Source organism: Ylistrum balloti, unplaced genomic scaffold (assembly GCF_031769215.1).
Source record: "Ylistrum balloti isolate Yb309-2 unplaced genomic scaffold, AGI_CSIRO_Ybal_v1 Utg370388, whole genome shotgun sequence".
NCBI classification, from domain to species: Eukaryota; Metazoa; Mollusca; class Bivalvia; order Pectinida; family Pectinidae; genus Ylistrum; species Ylistrum balloti.
Window position 1 is genome coordinate 360,169 of NW_026782269.1, and position 18,813 is coordinate 378,981.

At 39.3% G+C, this 18,813-nt stretch overlaps 1 protein-coding gene across 1 annotated transcript in view; it reads right to left on the reverse strand.

Annotated features, from left to right (window-relative positions):
• Nucleotides 1–18,813, reverse strand: part of LOC132554263 (ATP-dependent DNA helicase Q4-like) — a 198,791-nt gene that overhangs the window by 35,032 nt on the left and 144,946 nt on the right. The window contains exons 15-17 of the mRNA XM_060218571.1: nucleotides 9,297–9,434; nucleotides 5,026–5,524; nucleotides 1,487–1,617 (exon numbers count right to left, since the gene is read on the reverse strand). Of these exons, the coding sequence (XP_060074554.1) occupies nucleotides 1,487–1,617; nucleotides 5,026–5,524; nucleotides 9,297–9,434 (768 nt within the window). The remainder of the gene's footprint in view (nucleotides 1–1,486; nucleotides 1,618–5,025; nucleotides 5,525–9,296; nucleotides 9,435–18,813) is intronic.

Consider the following 18,813-nt stretch of genomic DNA (forward strand, 5'->3'; position numbering starts at 1 on the left):
TTTCATTTTCAATTTCATTTTAGTTATAACTACCATAACTTTAGTATGCAAATTTGTCTTACTGTAGTGAAGACTCTAAGCCTGGCAGCCCATCACAGAACCCAGAGTAACAATTCCACGTAGGGTGGGAAAGGAGTGCCAGATCAATTGGAATACAACCTCCCAATGTAGGAGTAGGTGCACCAATGTGGCATGTAACCGGAAAGACATACCCCTGACTACTGAGGGGGCACAGCTACTGACTGCGCCTTCACAAGAGGTCCCAAAGAATACAAACCTTCAGAGAGGGAGGCCAGGGTCCTCAGATAGAAATCTGTGAAGGTGTTCCTGTCTCGCCAGAAGGCAGTAGGCATGGGCCCTAACCTCATGAGCCCACACTTTCACTCTTCCGACATAGACAAAGCAGTCTATAATGCTGGACCAATCAAAGCCAGAATCCTAATGGGATCGGTCAAGAACCCAGGGACCTGATTCTTCGCCAAGAAGGAAGGATCAGTCAAGTGAGTTACAGCAGCGTAACCTCTGGACCAATCAAAAGCAGGAAGGAAGTGATGACGATGTGTGGACTTTGCTTCTCCTACATCCAAAGCCAGAAGGAAGACTGCCTTGAAAGTAGTGAACCCATCAAAAAGAGTAGGGCCGGAGAAGGGGGCATTCAACAATTGGGAGTGGTAGGGTTCCTCGACTGAGTGCTTTTTCAGAACTGAAAAATGCCTAGCCAACAAGGAAAGAAACCTGCAGCGCAGCCAGTGCGCTCAATGCCGTGTTCAGATCAGAGGTGACTCTGTCCTGGATGTTGGCCTGCTGTCTCCGATATCCGACCCTCAGGCAAGTTAGATACCCGATATAGACCAACAGTCATATATGACAATATCCGGATGGAGACACACAGCAATCTCTCCATCCTGTGGTGTTCCTTGGAGTTCAACACCGCCTGGTTCATAGACTTGCTGGTTGAGAGGCAAGCTGCCCGTCGTGTGTCACATAGTATTTGGCGTTAACCGCCAATAAATTGCCAATGTTAAGCTGCAGTCCTGCACACCTGGGAACTTGGTAAAAGAAGAATTCTGCTCCAAAACCCGAGTCCAGCCAGCGGCCTCCTGAGGAGCCACCAAAGAACCTAAAATGGTGGTGAACTCGGGAATTGACAATGCCGAAGGTGGTGGGAAAGAACATGCTGAGCCTCAGCTTCAGCAGCCTCTTGGCAACCCTCCTCATCTGTCAGGTCAGCTCACAGCAGCGCCATAAAGGAGAGAGGAATGGAGATCATTCTGACTCTCTACCATGATGGCTTGTGGGACTGTAGGGAGGACGGGATTTTTTAATCTTTTGTTTTTGGGATACAAAGATGAGTGCAGGTGCCATATATGCATACTAAAGTTATGGTAATTATTAATGAAATGAAATACCTTTTTCGCAAATTTCTGTAGCTGACATGTGGCTCAGTAACTCTATACATGACAGTTGCTTAACATTAAGTAATTACCTTTTTTGCAAGTTTCTGTAGCTGACTTGGGCCTCCATAACACTGTATATGACAGTTAGCATACACGTTGGACATGGATTGTAGCCACATCTGAGAATGGTTTTCTAGGTAGCACATCAGTGTACACAGCCCTAAAACAAAGAGAATCAAACATCACAATCTAACACAGTCCTAACACAAACAGAATCAAACATCACAATCTAACACAGTCCTAACACAAACAGAATCAAACATCACAATCTAACACAGTCCTAACACAAACAGAATCAAACATCACAATCTAACACAGTCCTTACATAGATATACCACCACCCCTGGATCAGGATGTTAAAATGAGCAAGGGCTTACATAGATATACCACCATCCCTTTATCAGGATGTTAAAGTGACCAGGGGCTTAACACAAACAGATCTAACACATAACACCACACACCCCTGGATCAGGTTGTTAAAGTGACCAGGGGCTTACATAGATATACCACCATCCCTTTATCAGGATGTTAAAGTGACCTGGGACTTACATAAATATACCACCACCCCTGGATCAGGATGTTAAAATGAGCAAGGGCTTACATAGATATACCACCATCCCTTTATCAGGATGTTAAAGTGACCAGGGGCTTACATAGATATACCACCACCCCTGGATCAGGTTGTTAAAGTGACCAGGGGCTTACATAGATATACCACCATCCCTTTATCAGGATGTTAAAGTGACCTGGGACTTACATAGATATACCACCACCCCTTTATCAGGATGTTAAAGTGACCAGGGGCTTACATAGATATACCACCACCCCTGGATCAGGTTGTTAAAGTGACCAGGGGCTTACATAGATATACCACCATCCCTTTATCAGGATGTTAAAGTGACCAGGGGCTTACATAAATATACCACCACCCCTGGATCAGGATGTTAAAGTGACCAGGGGCTTACATAGATATACCACCATCCCTTTATCAGGATGTTAAAGTGACCAGGGGCTTACATAGATATACCACCACCCCTTTATCAGGATGTTAAAGTGACCAGGGGCTTACATAGATATACCACCACCCCTTTATCAGGATGTTAAAGTGACCAGGGGCTTACATAGATATACCACCATCCCTTTATCAGGATGTTAAAGTGACCAGGGGCTTACATAGATATACCACCACCCCTTTATCAGGATGTTAAAGTGACCAGGGGCTTACATAGATATACCACCACCCCTTTATCAGGATGTTAAAGTGACCAGGGGCTTACATAGATATACCACCACCCCTTTATCAGGATGTTAAAGTGACCAGGGGCTTACATAGATATACCACCACCCCTTTATCAGGATGTTAAAGTGACCAGGGGCTTACATAGATATACCACCACCCCTTTATCAGGATGTTAAAGTGACCAGGGGCTTACATAGATATACCACCACCCCTTTATCAGGATGTTAAAGTGACCAGGGGCTTACATAGATATACCACCGCCCCTGGATCAGGATGTTAAAGTGACCAGGGACTTACATAGATATACCACCACCCCTGGATCAGGATGTTAAAGTGACCAGGGACTTACATAGATATACCACCACCCCTGGATCAGGATGTTAAAGTGACCAGGGACTTACATAGATATACCACCACCCCTTTATCAGGATGTTAAAGTGACCAGGGGCTTACATAGATATACCACCACCCCTGGATCAGGATGTTAAAGTGACCAGGGGCTTACATAGATATACCACCACCCCTGGATCAGGATGTTAAAGTGACCAGGGACTTACATAGATATACCACCACCCCTGGATCAGGAAACAAGTGCTCACTCTCATCATTATTCTTTATTTCTCTAGATTTGTTTAGAGGTTCATGATATATCTTCTTCACAAGGTTTTTATTTCCAAAAAGATCAAAGATGACCTTTGGCCTTTGACCTTGACCACCAAAATTGAATCAGGAATAGACATTGGTAATATAAATATGAACCTAATCTGTTCAGGGGTTCATGAGAGATCTTGTACAAAAGTTACCATGGATCCCTGCATGCATGCATACACTCATGTTTTCACAGAAAAATTGAGGAAGTGAGGAGACATAATTTCGGAGTCTAGAGTTAGTGTATTACAGCAGGGGTCGTTGTATTATTGAACAATTCAAGCCTTACCCGTATCCAATCACAAAAATTCTACAGAATCATACCTCAATGTTTGCACTTTAACTCTTGTTATATAACTTAGTCACGAAACATACTAACATTCATAGAAATAAATCTTTCTTGTATGTGCCATCTAGAAGCAAATTTGAAAAAGTGAAAAAATTCTTGCCAGTTCTAAAAATCCTTCAAAATTTAATGTTTCTTAGTTGAAAATTGAATTTTACCCTTCTAACTCAAGAAATTTTTATCATGATTTCAGATGCTTTACATCCAGCTTACACTTAATTGGGTTACAGAAGTACATGTACTTTTCCAAGAAGCTCAGCAGTTTCATAGATATGATGCATTGTGTATTAATCTTAACGAAATGCATAGACGTATGGAGCCAATAAGATAACCACCTAACTTGGTTTAGTGAGGATAACGAGCTCATTAATATACCATTATAATGAGTAATGTGTGAATGAATTATTATATACATGCATTGCTGATAGTCATTAAAATTTATCAAAGTGAATAAAAAATTGCCTGGTACAGTTTATGAATTTAATGATGAATTTTAAGAATTTTAGTGAAACATATATATATATATAAATTCAATACCTATTACAAGAGATCCCAGAGGGATTCTGGCACCTACCATTGTTTTATCTTTATATCCTCTTTGAAAGTTATTTTCCCTTCTTTTCTCTTCTCTGTTTTAGCTCTTAATGATGACATTTAAACATTCCTTTGCAGAAATAGCGACAATAATCTAAAATGGCCGTCTGGAAGCCATTGTGTTTTTCTGATCAGTCCCAAAATTATATGGGCACAACTAGAGACCAAGCGGAACCCACATATGCAATTTGGGAAAGATGCATCCAATATTTCTCAAGAAATGGCGATAACAGACAGATGGACGGAAACTGATCTGATGATGGTGGGCTAACAAAACGTCAGGAAAGCCATAAAATTTTTCTTTCAAACTCTATTTAAGTTCTGTGAGGTAAAAAAGACCACATATGATACCATACCTTGGAAAGTCCAGGCCCAAATACTTTCTGTGATTCAGAACCAAAGGGTTGACTTTGTATACGACAACGTAATAGATTTTGATGGTCTTGCATTTTTATCATGATGAATACAGTGTACTGTGGACTTCAGCACCTGTGCCTAAAGTTTTATCACAGCTACACCTCTTACACAAACTTATTAGCTAATTTTGCCAACATAACTTTTACATTTTGGTATGTACTTTAAAACAACTCTTGTTGTATACATCTACTAACTCATTTGATGTGACTAATGTTAATTGTTCAAAGTTCCTGACAGCTTGATGCAATAAATGTTTCCGTCTGAACCTCTTGAGGATTTTAGACCTTTTTTGCTATATGTCTATATTTGTCTGATGAACACACCTTCCTCTTTGACATCCAAACTCATGACTGTATCATCTATTGGCATGGCTCTTTCATGACCTACACAGACCCTAGGCTGTGTTGGCATGCCAGTGTCTCCCCTTGGTGTTTGTGTGCCAGTGTCTCCTCCTGGTGTTGGGGTGCCAGTGGCTCCTCCTGGTGTTGTTGTGATGGTGTCTCCATCTGGTGTTTGTGTGCCAGTGTCTCCCCCTGGTGTTGGGGTGCCAGTGTCTCCCCTTGGTGTTTGGGTGCCAGTGGCTCCTCCTGGTGTTGTTGTGATGGTGTCTCCCTCTGGTGTTTGTGTGCCAGTGGCTCCTCCTGGTGTAGGTGTGCCAGTGTTTCCCTCTGGTAATAGTGTACTAGTGTCTCCCCCTGGTGTTGATGTGCCAATGTCTCCCCCTGGTAATGGTGTACTGGTGTCTACCCCTGGTGTTGGCATGTCCTCTTCATCCCAGTCTGTTGCACAAAGTTGTGCAGCTTTCTCACATTCATCCTTTTCCTATGAAAATACAAGAGGAACTATATTTTGTCTTGCAAATTATGATATTTAATTTGGTTCATGTTCAGAAAAAACAATACACACTCAACCAATAACAAAGTGAAATACATTATTTTATCAAAATGCATGAAAATATGACTGTGTAAGAATATTTCAATGAAAGCACACATGAAGTTTTTTATAAAGAACCTACACAATTTTTCTATTAACAAAAAGCCTACATGAGTAAACAATCACCTGTTCACAATGAACAATAACACAGCAGGTTACAAGAAATGAGTCCCATTGTTAAACACATCGAAGATCTTACTGATACACGACCATATGATCATATCTATCATATTTTCTGGGTTATAAACCGTACTGGTATATAAGCTTCAGAGCCAATTTTTAACAATTTTTTCAATTTGATCCATATATTAGCAGCACTAGAATATAAGCTGCATCCTTATGTTGACCAAAGTTCATTGATATAACAGACAATGGAAGCCAACTTATCAAGATCATCAGTGAAACATTTAATATTAGTTTACAAATATATACAGATAATCCTTTATCTAATTGATGTGTTTCAAAAAAGTGAAATAACTTTTATTGGACTTGTTTGGCTTGGGAGCCTTCAAAGATTGTTTACACACAGATAAAGGGCCTGATGTTACGTACAGTTTACTGAACAATATCTCCATCAATGTCTGTACTGTTAAATACTAGTGAAGGCCCTTGAATGCTGACAAATTTCTTACAGTCCAATATTATTTCTTGTATGTTACATGATGCCTTCCTTATCATAAACAAGCATGGCGGTCATTCTTGAATTTGACCCGATGCAACAGCTGTAAACTTCAGCTATGGCTTCCAAAGCAACCACGAAAGTTCAGGAGATATCATTGTCATTCATATCAAAAGGTATGATTAATTAAATTCACAAGCATGTTATTTTTATTTCAATCTTAAAATCTGTATACGGTTGCAAATAACAGTTCTAGACAATCTGTTTCATTGAAAAAATATGTGATGGAAAGGTACTTAAAAAAAAACTAGATACTGACATTTTGTACTGGTGAACTGGGATCTTTGGTTTAAATCACAATTTTGTATTCTTTCTGGAACCATGACCAAAATTATCAGGGTGCGAGGACCTGGATATCAATAGTGCATGTGACACCCCTCAACAAAATGACCATTCCGAAACACATAAAGGTCCGAAACCAATGTTCAGACGATACGCTTATTTTTCTTATTTCATTCTGCTGATTTTTTTTTGGGTCTAGATATAAGCTGTATGTCTGACTGCAAAGGAGAAAAGCAGCAGCTCATCTTCCTAAAAATACTATACTCAAGATAGCATGTTCACAAGGTTCAAAAGTTATACAACTGCAAAGGGTCATAACTCTGTAAAATATTATCAACTCCATTCTATTGTCTTATTCATCTGAGACTTAATTGATATGAGGCTGCATACCGAGTTGCATTAAAATCTGTGTATATTTACTCAAGGTACTGTGTTCACATCGGCCAATGGAAATAACACTTCAAAGAGCCATACCTCTGTAAATAGCGGTCCCTTTGTCAAACTCTTTTGAGATCTTATTTAAATAAGGCTCCAGGCTAGGTTTCATTGAAATCTCTATATATTTACTCGAACTATCACATTCACAAGATCACAAGAAAAGGTTAATGCATGAGACAGTCTGCACGATGGTTGGACGGATGAAGAACAATCACTATAGGTCACCATAATAATTAAAGAAGAAAAAAAACCCCGACCCTGAGGGATCTTGACGCTCCCCGTTGTATATAACGAAGGAGACATTCAGATAAAATTAAACAAACATATCTATCTAGAGCTCAACTGAAAGGAGCAAAGAAACCTACACAGGAATCCTAAGAACAAGAGGCCCATGGGCCTTAACGATCATCTGACTATAAAGACCTATATATGAAAGAGGCAAAATAGGCCTAAAATAAATTGCTCAACTACTCTACACCTTACAAAGAAGACATATTTACAAAGCAATTGTTAAGCTTTAAAGGAGAAACATCTAAACATCTCAACCCTCCTAACCCCCAGGGCAGGGAAATCATTGTGTCAAACTGTCACGCTATTTTTCTCAACGGTCAAAGACAAACATACAATCTTATGTCTATTCTCTATCATCCAAATATTTTTATGCACCTGTCGTGCAAAGTGATTACTATGTACACCCCTTACATAGGTGGTGTGTATAAAGACACACAAAGTGATAACTATGTACCCACCTTACATAGGTGGTGTGTATAAAGACACACTAAAGACACACAAAATGATTACTAAGTACACCCCTTACATTGGTGGTGTGTATAAAGACACACAAAGTGATTATTATGTACACCTCTTACATAGGTGGTGTGTATAAAGACACACAAAGTGATTACTATGTACACCCCTTATATAGGTGGTGTGTATAAAGACACACAAAGTGATTACTATGTACACCCTTACATAGGTGGTGTGTATAAAGACACACAAAGTGATTACTATGTACACTTCTTACATAAGATGTTTGTATAACATAACAATACTTCGTACACCAGGACACTACATCCATCTTAGTTGCTCTCTGATTGGTCTAACCAGAGACCTATAAAACAGAGAGATAAGAAACTCCGTCTTCGTCCTACCATTGGTCAGCCATGACTGAATGTCCGAGAATAGCTGTACAACAATGTAGGTACTGATATGTAGTATGAGATCTAAACGCGTTCCAAAAGTGGGATCTTTGTCATACTGGATATTCATTAGAAACCATTATGTATGTGACTTTAAGACAGAACCATAATGTAGATATGGAGTATCCTTTAAATTAAAAGCTTTTTCATGGTGTTTCTTCAGCAACATCTTTGTTGTGATGTTGTACTAAGTCATCTTTTACACAGAATTTGGTTTTTGAAATTACATCAAACATCTTAATGTCCAATGCTGTGTTTATGTGTCGTGGCATTTCAGTCCATTTATTAGTGACAAAATACATGAACTCTTCTTTAATTTATCATTTGTTTTCAATATGGTTTTCTTGTGTTTGTATGTACCTTCTTAACTACATTTCAAAATATCTTCAATATAGACCAAGCTGTAGAAAGTAATTCCACAGCAAAGTTTTCTGACATGGTGACCGTGGTTGTGATGTGTACCGTTGTTTAAGGCTTCAGCTTGATACAAGTTCAGTCTTTTGTATGTTACTTTGTTTAAAAGGATTTTCTAATTTTGATAATGTAATTACTTGAATCAAAATCTCACTATCAATTTGATTTGTCCCTCATAAAGTTTGATAACAAAGCTGTGAAAAGTTAATTTCATGACAAAGTTATGTCTAACATGGCGTCTGTCGTTGTAATCTGTGGCTATTCTAGGCATCAAGTTAATACCATTCTGGTGTTTTGCTTGTAATTCTGTTTAAATGATTTTCAAACTTAAATAATATGATAATACTTCAGCTCTAAATCTCAATGACAATACATTTCCTTCAAGAAGTCAATATGGTCATGTGATATCCTACAAGAACCACAGAAGTAATTATCTATTTGATTGATTTTATATCCAGTATTACCACATTTCAGCCTTTCAGTGGACCAGTGTGGGAGCAGTTAATCTCAGCCTCATATACATCTCCGGCCTATAGCTATAGTGTTCTTTTATTCCAACAATCAACTGTCCATTCAAAATATCTAATATCTGAGGTTTGGGCCAGTGGAATCTCCAGCTATTCTCTTGAGCTACTAACCTGATACTTACCTTTTGTGCCTGTTGTTGAAGTTTCTGTACAGCTTTACAATGACAAGGTACAAAGATATGCTGAAGGAACTTCTTTATTGTACGATAGTCCACAGTATTGGCGTACGTATGTCGGCGAAGCTCACACAAGTCCTTACCCTACAATACAAGGAACGTTATAAATAAAGGAGGAAGTTTGAAGTCATGTAGAAAACTATCTTATCTTACATTCCTTAACATGTATCATGTTCCTGTTACATATGATATTTTCACAAAATTTTACAAGATCTGAGTGATGACTTTTTGTGCAGTACTATGTCTTTATACAGCTAACTCCCTAAATGTGTAATGGTTATTAGTGATGTAACAGTACACAGTTAACCTGTTATTACCGGAGCTAGTTTCACTTACTGTGTCTCAGCAGTGAAGATCTGTCTAATACATTGTATCACACTTTAAAGCTAACATATATAACTACTTACAGATTTTACTTCATAAATCGTAGTCAAGTGATGAAAAGTACAACAAACTTTAAAACATTGGTAAAATAAGTTCTTCTTGTGCCAAATAACTAAGAAAACTACAGTTAACCTTATTGATAGCACTAATATCATATTGTTGCTTCAACTTCCTCATTGCAAACTGCTTGAAAACAAAATATCTTGAAGCCCACCAATGTGTAAAAGTTGGCTGCTTCTGTCTAAATTTTCCTCTGTTCTCTTGCTCTTAACTATATAAAATTTGAAAACTCATCTTGGGAAAAAAATGTGGTAATAATCTTTAACTGTCAAAATCCAAAATGGTTGCTTTGTCAGCCATTTTGTTTTTCAGATCAGTCCCAATATAAAATTCTAGAAGAAATTTGAGAATGATCCATCCATTATTTCTAGAAAAAAGCAATGATAAACTTCAAGTTTGTCTTACCAGGCTCTCAATAAATAGTAATAAAAAGAATTGTTTACGGATGGACGGACAGACAGCCGATGACTGATCACAGATGTGAGGCAATTTAAATAGCCCACCATTTCAATGCTTTGTTGGATAATATCTATAAAGACTGGCATTGACAAGAGTGGTGGAGTGACATCTACAATGATCGCTAGCCTGTTGAGAAGGAGGAAAGAAGGAGGATGACTCATTAAGGAGAAGAGAAATGATATGAGTAATTACAGCAGCTTGTTAGATGTTTTAGGCTGAGACGCATACCTATTATTATCGATGTCTTGCATATGACAACAACAGAAATATACCAAATGAAAGGGATATTAGAAGTATAACGTACAGACAGCCATTGTGAACCGACATCCCTACAGGAAACTATCCTTTTTGTCAGGCAAGTCTAAAAATGACTTTACAATTACCATTGGAATTATTGGTGTAGTCTGTTGACCCTAACTGCAATACAATAGATTAATAGGGACTGTATCATTCACATGTCTGACACTAACTGTACTAATACAAAAGGTCTACAGGGACTGTATCACTCACATGTCTGACTCTAACTGTACAGAACCCACCAGTCTGACACCAACTATACAGAACCCTCCAGTCTGACACTAACTGTACAGAACCCACCAGTCTGACTTTAACTGTTCTAATACAAATGGTCCACAGGGACTGTATCACTCACATGTCTGACTCTAACTGTACAGAACCCACCAGTCTGACTCTAACTGTACATAACCCACCAGTCTGACTCTAACTTTACATAACCCACCAGTCTGACACCAACTGTACAGAACCCGCCAGTCTGACACTAACTGTACAGAACCCACCAGTCTGACACTAACTGTACAGAACTCACCAGTCTGACACCAACTGTACAGAACCCACCAGTCTGACACCAACTGTACAGAACCCACCAGTCTGACACCAACTGTACAAAACCCACAAGTCTGACACCAACTGTACTAATACAAAAGGTCCACAGGGACTGTATCACTCACATGTCTGACTCTAACTGTACAGAACCCACCAGTCTGACTCTAACTGTACAGAACCCACCAGTCTGACTCTAACTTTACATAACCCACCAGTCTGACACTAACTGTACAGAAGCCACCAGTCTGACACTAACTGTACAGAACCCACCAGTCTGACACCAACTGTACAGAACCCACCAGTCTGACAGTAACTGTACAGTACCCTCCAGTCTGACACTAACTGTACAGAACCCACCAGTCTGACAGTAACTGTACAGTACCCTCCAGTCTGACACTAACTGTACAGAACCCACCAGTCTGACAGTAACTGTACAGTACCCTCCAGTCTGACAGTAACTGTACAGAACCCACCAGTCTGACAGTAACTGTACAGTACCCTCCAGTCTGACACTAACTGTACAGAACCCACCAGTCTGACACTAACTGTACAGTACCCTCCAGTCTGACTTTAACTGTTCTAATACAAATGGTCCACAGGGACTGTATCACTCACATGTCTGACTCTAACTGTACAGAACCCACCAGTCTGACTCTAACTGTACATAACCCACCAGTCTGACACTAACTGTACAGAACCCACCAGTCTGACACTAACTGTACAGAACCCACCAGTCTGACACTAACTGTACTGATACAAATGGTCCACAGGGACTGTATCACTCACATGTCTGACACAAAGTGTACTATTACAATAGGTCCATTATTGTACCGACAATGTTATATCTACATGTTAACAGTGGACATGTTATCTACATGTTAACAGTGGACACATGATGAGGCCATGTTATCTACATGTTAACAGTGGCCATGTTATCTACATGTTAACAGTGGACACATGATGAGGCCATGCTATCTACATGTTAACAGTGGACACATGATGAAGCCATGTTATCTACATGTTAACAGTGGACATGTTATCTACATGTTAACAGTGGACACATCATGAGGCCATGTTATCTACATGTTAACAGTGAACACATGATGGGGTCATGTTATCTACATGTTATCTACATGTTAACAGTGGACACATCATGAGGCCATGTTATCTACATGTTAACAGTGGACACATCATGCGGCCATGTTATCTACATGTTAACAGTGGACACATGATGAGGCCATGTTATCTACATGTTAACAGTGGACACATGATGAGGCCATGTTATCTACATGTTGACAGTGGACACATGATGAGGTCATGTTATCTACATGTTAACAGTGGACACATCATGAGGCCATGTTATCTACATGTTAACAGTGAACACATGATGAGGTCATGTTATCTACATGTTAACAGTGGACATGTTATCTACATGTTAACAGTGGACACATGATGAGGCCATGTTATCTACATGTTAACAGTGGACACATGACGAGGCCATGTTATCTACATGTTAACAGTGGACACATGATGAGGCCATGTTATCTATACGTTAACAGTGAACACATGATGAGGCCATGTTATCTACACGTTAACAGTGGACACATGATGAGGCCATGTTATCTACATGTTAACAGTGGACACATGATGAGGCCATGTTATCTACATGTTAACAGTGGACACATGATGAGGCCATGTTATCTACACGTTAACAGTGGACACATGATGAGGCCATGTTATCTACATGTTAACAGTGGACACATGATGAGGCCATGTTATCTACATGTTAACAGTGGACACATGATGAGGCCATGTTATCTACATGTTAACAGTGGACATGTTATCTACATGTTAACAGTGGACACATGATGAGGCCATGTTATCTACATGTTAACAGTGGACACATCATGAGGCCATGTTATCTACATGTTAACAGTGGACACATGATGAGGCCATGTTATCTACATGTTAACAGTGGACACATGATGAGGCCATGTTATCTACATGTTAACAGTGGACACATGATGAGGCCATGTTATCTACATGTTAACAGTGGACACATGATGAGTTATCTACATGTCATGTTATCTACATGTTAACAGTGGACACATGGAGGCCATGTTATCTACATGTTAACAGTGGACACATGATGAGGCCATGTTATCTACATGTTAACAGTGGACACATGATGAGGCCATGTTATCTACATGTTAACAGTGGACACATGATGAGGCCATGTTATCTACATGTTAACAGTGGACACATGATGAGGCCATGTTATCTACATGTTAACAGTGGACACATGATGAGGCCATGTTATCTACATGTTAACAGTGGACACATGATGAGGCCATGTTATCTACATGTTAACAGTGGACACATGATGAGGCCATGTTATCTACATGTTAACAGTGGACACATGATGAGGCCATGTTATCTACATGTTAACAGTGGACACATGATGAGGCCATGTTATCTACATGTTAACAGTGGACACATGATGAGGCCATGTTATCTACATGTTAACAGTGGACACATGATGAGGCCATGTTATCTACATGTTAACAGTGGACACATGATGAGGCCATGTTATCTACATGTTAACAGTGGACATGTTATCTACATGTTAACAGTGGACACATGATGAGGCCATGTTATCTACATGTTAACAGTGGACACATGATGAGGCCATGTTATCTACATGTTAACAGTGGACACATGATGAGGCCATGTTATCTACATGTTAACAGTGGACACATGATGAGGCCATGTTATCTACATGTTAACAGTGGACACATAATGAGGCCATGTTATCTACATGTTAACAGTGGACACATGATGAGGTCATGTTATCTACATGTTAACAGTGGACACATGATGAGGCCATGTTATCTACACGTTAACAGTGGACACATGATGAGGCCATGTTATCTACATGTTAACAGTGGACACATCATGAGGCCATGTTATCTACATGTTAACAGTGAACACATGATGAGGCCATGTTATCTACATGTTAACAGTGGACATGTTATCTACATGTTAACAGTGGACACATCATGAGGTCATGTTATCTACATGTTAACAGTGGACATGTTATCTACATGTTAAGGCCATGTTATCTACACGTTAACAGTGGACACATGATGAGGCCATGTTATCTACATGTTAACAGTGGACACATGATGAGGCCATGTTATCTACATGTTAACAGATGAGGCCATGTTATCTACATGTTAACAGTGGACACATGATGAGGCCATGTTATCTACATGTTAACAGTGGACACATGATGAGGCCATGTTATCTACATGTTAACAGTGGACACATGATGAGGCCATGTTATCTACATGTTAACAGTGGACACATGATGAGGCCATGTTATCTACATGTTAACAACAGTTATCTACATGTTAACAGTGGACACATGATGAGGCCATGTTATCTACATGTTAACAGTGGACACATGATGAGGCCATGTTATCTACATGTTAACAGTGGACACATGATGAGGCCATGTTATCTACATGTTAACAGTGGACACATGATGAGGCCATGTTATCTACATGTTAACAGTGGACACATGATGAGGCCATGTTATCTACATGTTAACAGTGGACACATGATGAGGCCATGTTATCTACATGTTAACAGTGGACACATGATGAGGTCATGTTATCTACATGTTAACAGTGGACACATGATGAGGCCATGTTATCTATACGTTAACAGTGGACACATGATGAGGCCATGTTATCTACATGTTATCTACATGTTAACAGTGGACACATGATGAGGCCATGTTATCTACATGTTAACAGTGGACACATGATGAGGCCATGTTATCTACATGTTAACAGTGGACACATGATGAGGCCATGTTATCTACATGTTAACAGTGGACACATGATGAGGCCATGTTATCTACATGTTAACAGTGAACACATGATGAGGCCATGTTATCTACATGTTAACAGTGGACACATGATGAGGCCATGTTATCTACATGTTAACAGTGGACATGTTATCTACATGTTAACAGTGGACACATGATGAGGCCATGTTATCTACATGTTAACAGTGGACACATGATGAGGCCATGTTATCTACATGTTAACAGTGGACACATGATGAGGCCATGTTATCTACATGTTAACAGTGGACACATGATGAGGCCATGTTATCATGATGAGGCCATGTTACATGTTAACAGTGGACACATGATGAGGCCATGTTATCTACATGTTAACAGTGGACACATGATGAGGCCATGTTATCTACATGTTACACATGAGGTCATGTTATCTACATGTTAACAGTGGACACATGATGAGGCCATGTTATCTACACGTTAACAGTGGACACATGATGAGGCCATGTTATCTACATGTTAACAGTGGACACATGATGAGGCCATGTTATCTACATGTTAACAGTGGACACATGATGAGGCCATGTTATCTACATGTTAACAGTGGACACATGATGAGGCCATGTTATCTACATGTTAACAGTGGACACATGATGAGGCCATGTTATCTACATGTTAACAGTGGACACATGATGAGGCCATGTTATCTACATGTTAACAGTGGACACATGATGAGGCCATGTTATCGACATGTTAACAGTAGACACATGATGAGGCCATGTTATCTACATGTTAACAGTGGACACATGATGAGGCCATGTTATCTACATGTTAACAGTAGACACATGATGAGGCCATGTTATCTACATGTTAACAGTGGACACATGATGAGGCCATGTTATCTACATGTTAACAGTGGACACATGATGAGGCCATGTTATCTACATGTTAACAGTGGACACATGATGAGGCCATGTTATCTACATGTTAACAGTGGACACATGATGAGGCCATGTTATCTACATGTTAACAGTGGACACATGATGAGGCCATGTTATCTACATGTTAACAGTGGACACATGATGAGGCCATGTTATCTACATGTTAACAGTGGACACATGATGAGGCCATGTTATCTACATGTTAACAGTGGACACATGATGAGGCCATGTTATCTACATGTTAACAGTGGACACATGATGAGGCCATGTTATCTACATGTTAACAGTTGTTGACACATGATGAGGCCATGTTATCTACATGTTAACAGTGGACACATGATGAGGCCATGTTATCTACATGTTAACAGTGGACACATGAGGCCATGTTATACATGTTAACAGGCCATGTTATCTACATGTTAACAGTGGACACATGATGAGGCCATGTTATCTACATGTTAACAGTGGACACATGATGAGGCCATGTTATCTACATGTTAACAGTGGACACATGATGAGGCCATGTTATCTACATGTTAACAGTGGACACATGTTATCTACATGTTAACAGGCCATGTTATCTACATGTTAACAGTGTTAACAGTGGACATGTTATCTACATGTTAACAGTGGACACATGATGAGGCCATGTTATCTACATGTTAACAGTGACATGTTATCTACACACATGATGAGGCCATGTTATCTACATGTTAACAGTGGACACATGATGAGGCCATGTTATCTACATGTTAACAGTGGACACATGATGAGGCCATGTTATCTACATGTTAACAGTGGACACATGATGAGGCCATGTTATCTACATGTTAACAGTGGACACATGATGAGGCCATGTTATCTACATGTTAACAGTGGACACATGATGAGGCCATGTTATCTACATGTTAACAGTGGACATGTTATCTACATGTTAACAGTGGACACATGATGAGGCCATGTTATCTACATGTTAACAGTGGACACATGATGAGGACATGTTATCTACATGTTAACAGTGGACACATGATGAGGCCATGACACATGATGAGGCCATGTTATCTACATGTTAACAGTGGACACATGATGAGGCCATGTTATCTACATGTTAACAGTGGACACATGATGAGGCCATGTTATCTACATGTTAACAGTGGACACATGATGAGGCCATGTTATCTACATGTTAACAGTGGACACATGATGAGGCCATGTTATCTACATGTTAACAGTGGACACATGGACACATGAGGCCATGTTATCTACATGTTAACAGTGGACACATGATGAGGCCATGTTATCTACATGTTAACAGTGGACACATGATGAGGCCATGTTATCTACATGTTAACAGTGGACACATGATGAGGCCATGTTATCTACATGTTAACAGTGGACACATGATGAGGCCATGTTATCTACATGTTAACAGTGGACACATGATGAGGCCATGTTATCTACATGTTATCTACATGTTAACAGTGGACACATGATGAGGCCATGTTATCTACATGTGAACAGTGGACACATGATGAGGCCATGTTATCTATACGTTAACAGTGGACACATGATGAGGCCATGTTATCTACATGTTAACAGTGGACACATGATGAGGCCATGTTATCTACATGTTAACAGTGGACACATGATGAGGCCATGTTATCTACATGTTAACAGTGGACACATGATGAGGCCATGTTATCTACATGTTAACAGTGGACACATGATGAGGCCATGTTATCTACATGTTAACAGTGGACACATGATGAGGCCATGTTATCTACATGTTAACAGTGGACACATGATGAGGCCATGTTATCTACATGTTAACAGTGGACACATGATGAGGCCATGTTATCTACATGTTAACAGTGGACACATGATGAGGCCATGTTATCTACATGTTAACAGTGAACACATGATGAGGTCATGTTATCTACATGTTAACAGTGGACATGTTATCTACATGTTAACAGTGGACACATGATGAGGCCATGTTATCTACATGTTAACAGTGGACACATGATGAGGCCATGTTATCTACATGTTAACAGTGGACACATCATGAGGTCATGTTATTGACATTAACTGTGTAACACTGGAGTCCTGTCATTTCTACTACATCTGACCCTGTCATAACACTTTTCTTGAAGGAGATCACTTGCTTCCATCATCACATATTTCAAGTTTTCAGATGAATTTTCATTTGCATGGCTGCCATGAAGATCAAAATCTTTGATTAAGGAAATTGAAAGTCAGTGATTTGGTCATCGTGTGAGACTCAGAAGCACAACAAAGATTAAGAATCATTGGATACGCACACATTCTGATTCTGTTTAAAAAAAAATAATGTAATTTTGATGATAAAAAACAAGAGACATGCTTTACAATCATTTTCTCATTACACAGGAAATCTGACTGTAAAAATCATTAAAATCACATTTGTTCTACAAGGTCATCAAAGGTCATACAAGGTCAACTTCTGCAGGTTCTGTTTTCCTGAGTAGGGCATCCTATAATAATGTTTAACTATCTAATAATTACATTTATAATCCTATAATTGTGTTTGAAAATTCTTTAATTGTGTTTAGAATCCTATCATGGAGTTCAGAATTGTGAAAAGTATCCAATAATTTCCAGTTGTATGACATGACCTTTAATCGTGATATCATGGTTGTGTTTTCCTTTTCAACCAAGTCATTGTTCATGACGTGGTCAGTGCTTTTTTTTTTTTTTTTTTGAAAATCTTGTTTAATTGCATGAAAAATTTACATTCCACTATAAATACGCTTAGCAATACTTAAACACGGGGTAAATTCCAGTTTTACAGTTGGCACATGACAGTAAATTTGGTGTAAAATTTTCCATCATATTTAAAAGTATTGGGAATAGGGTCATTACCGCA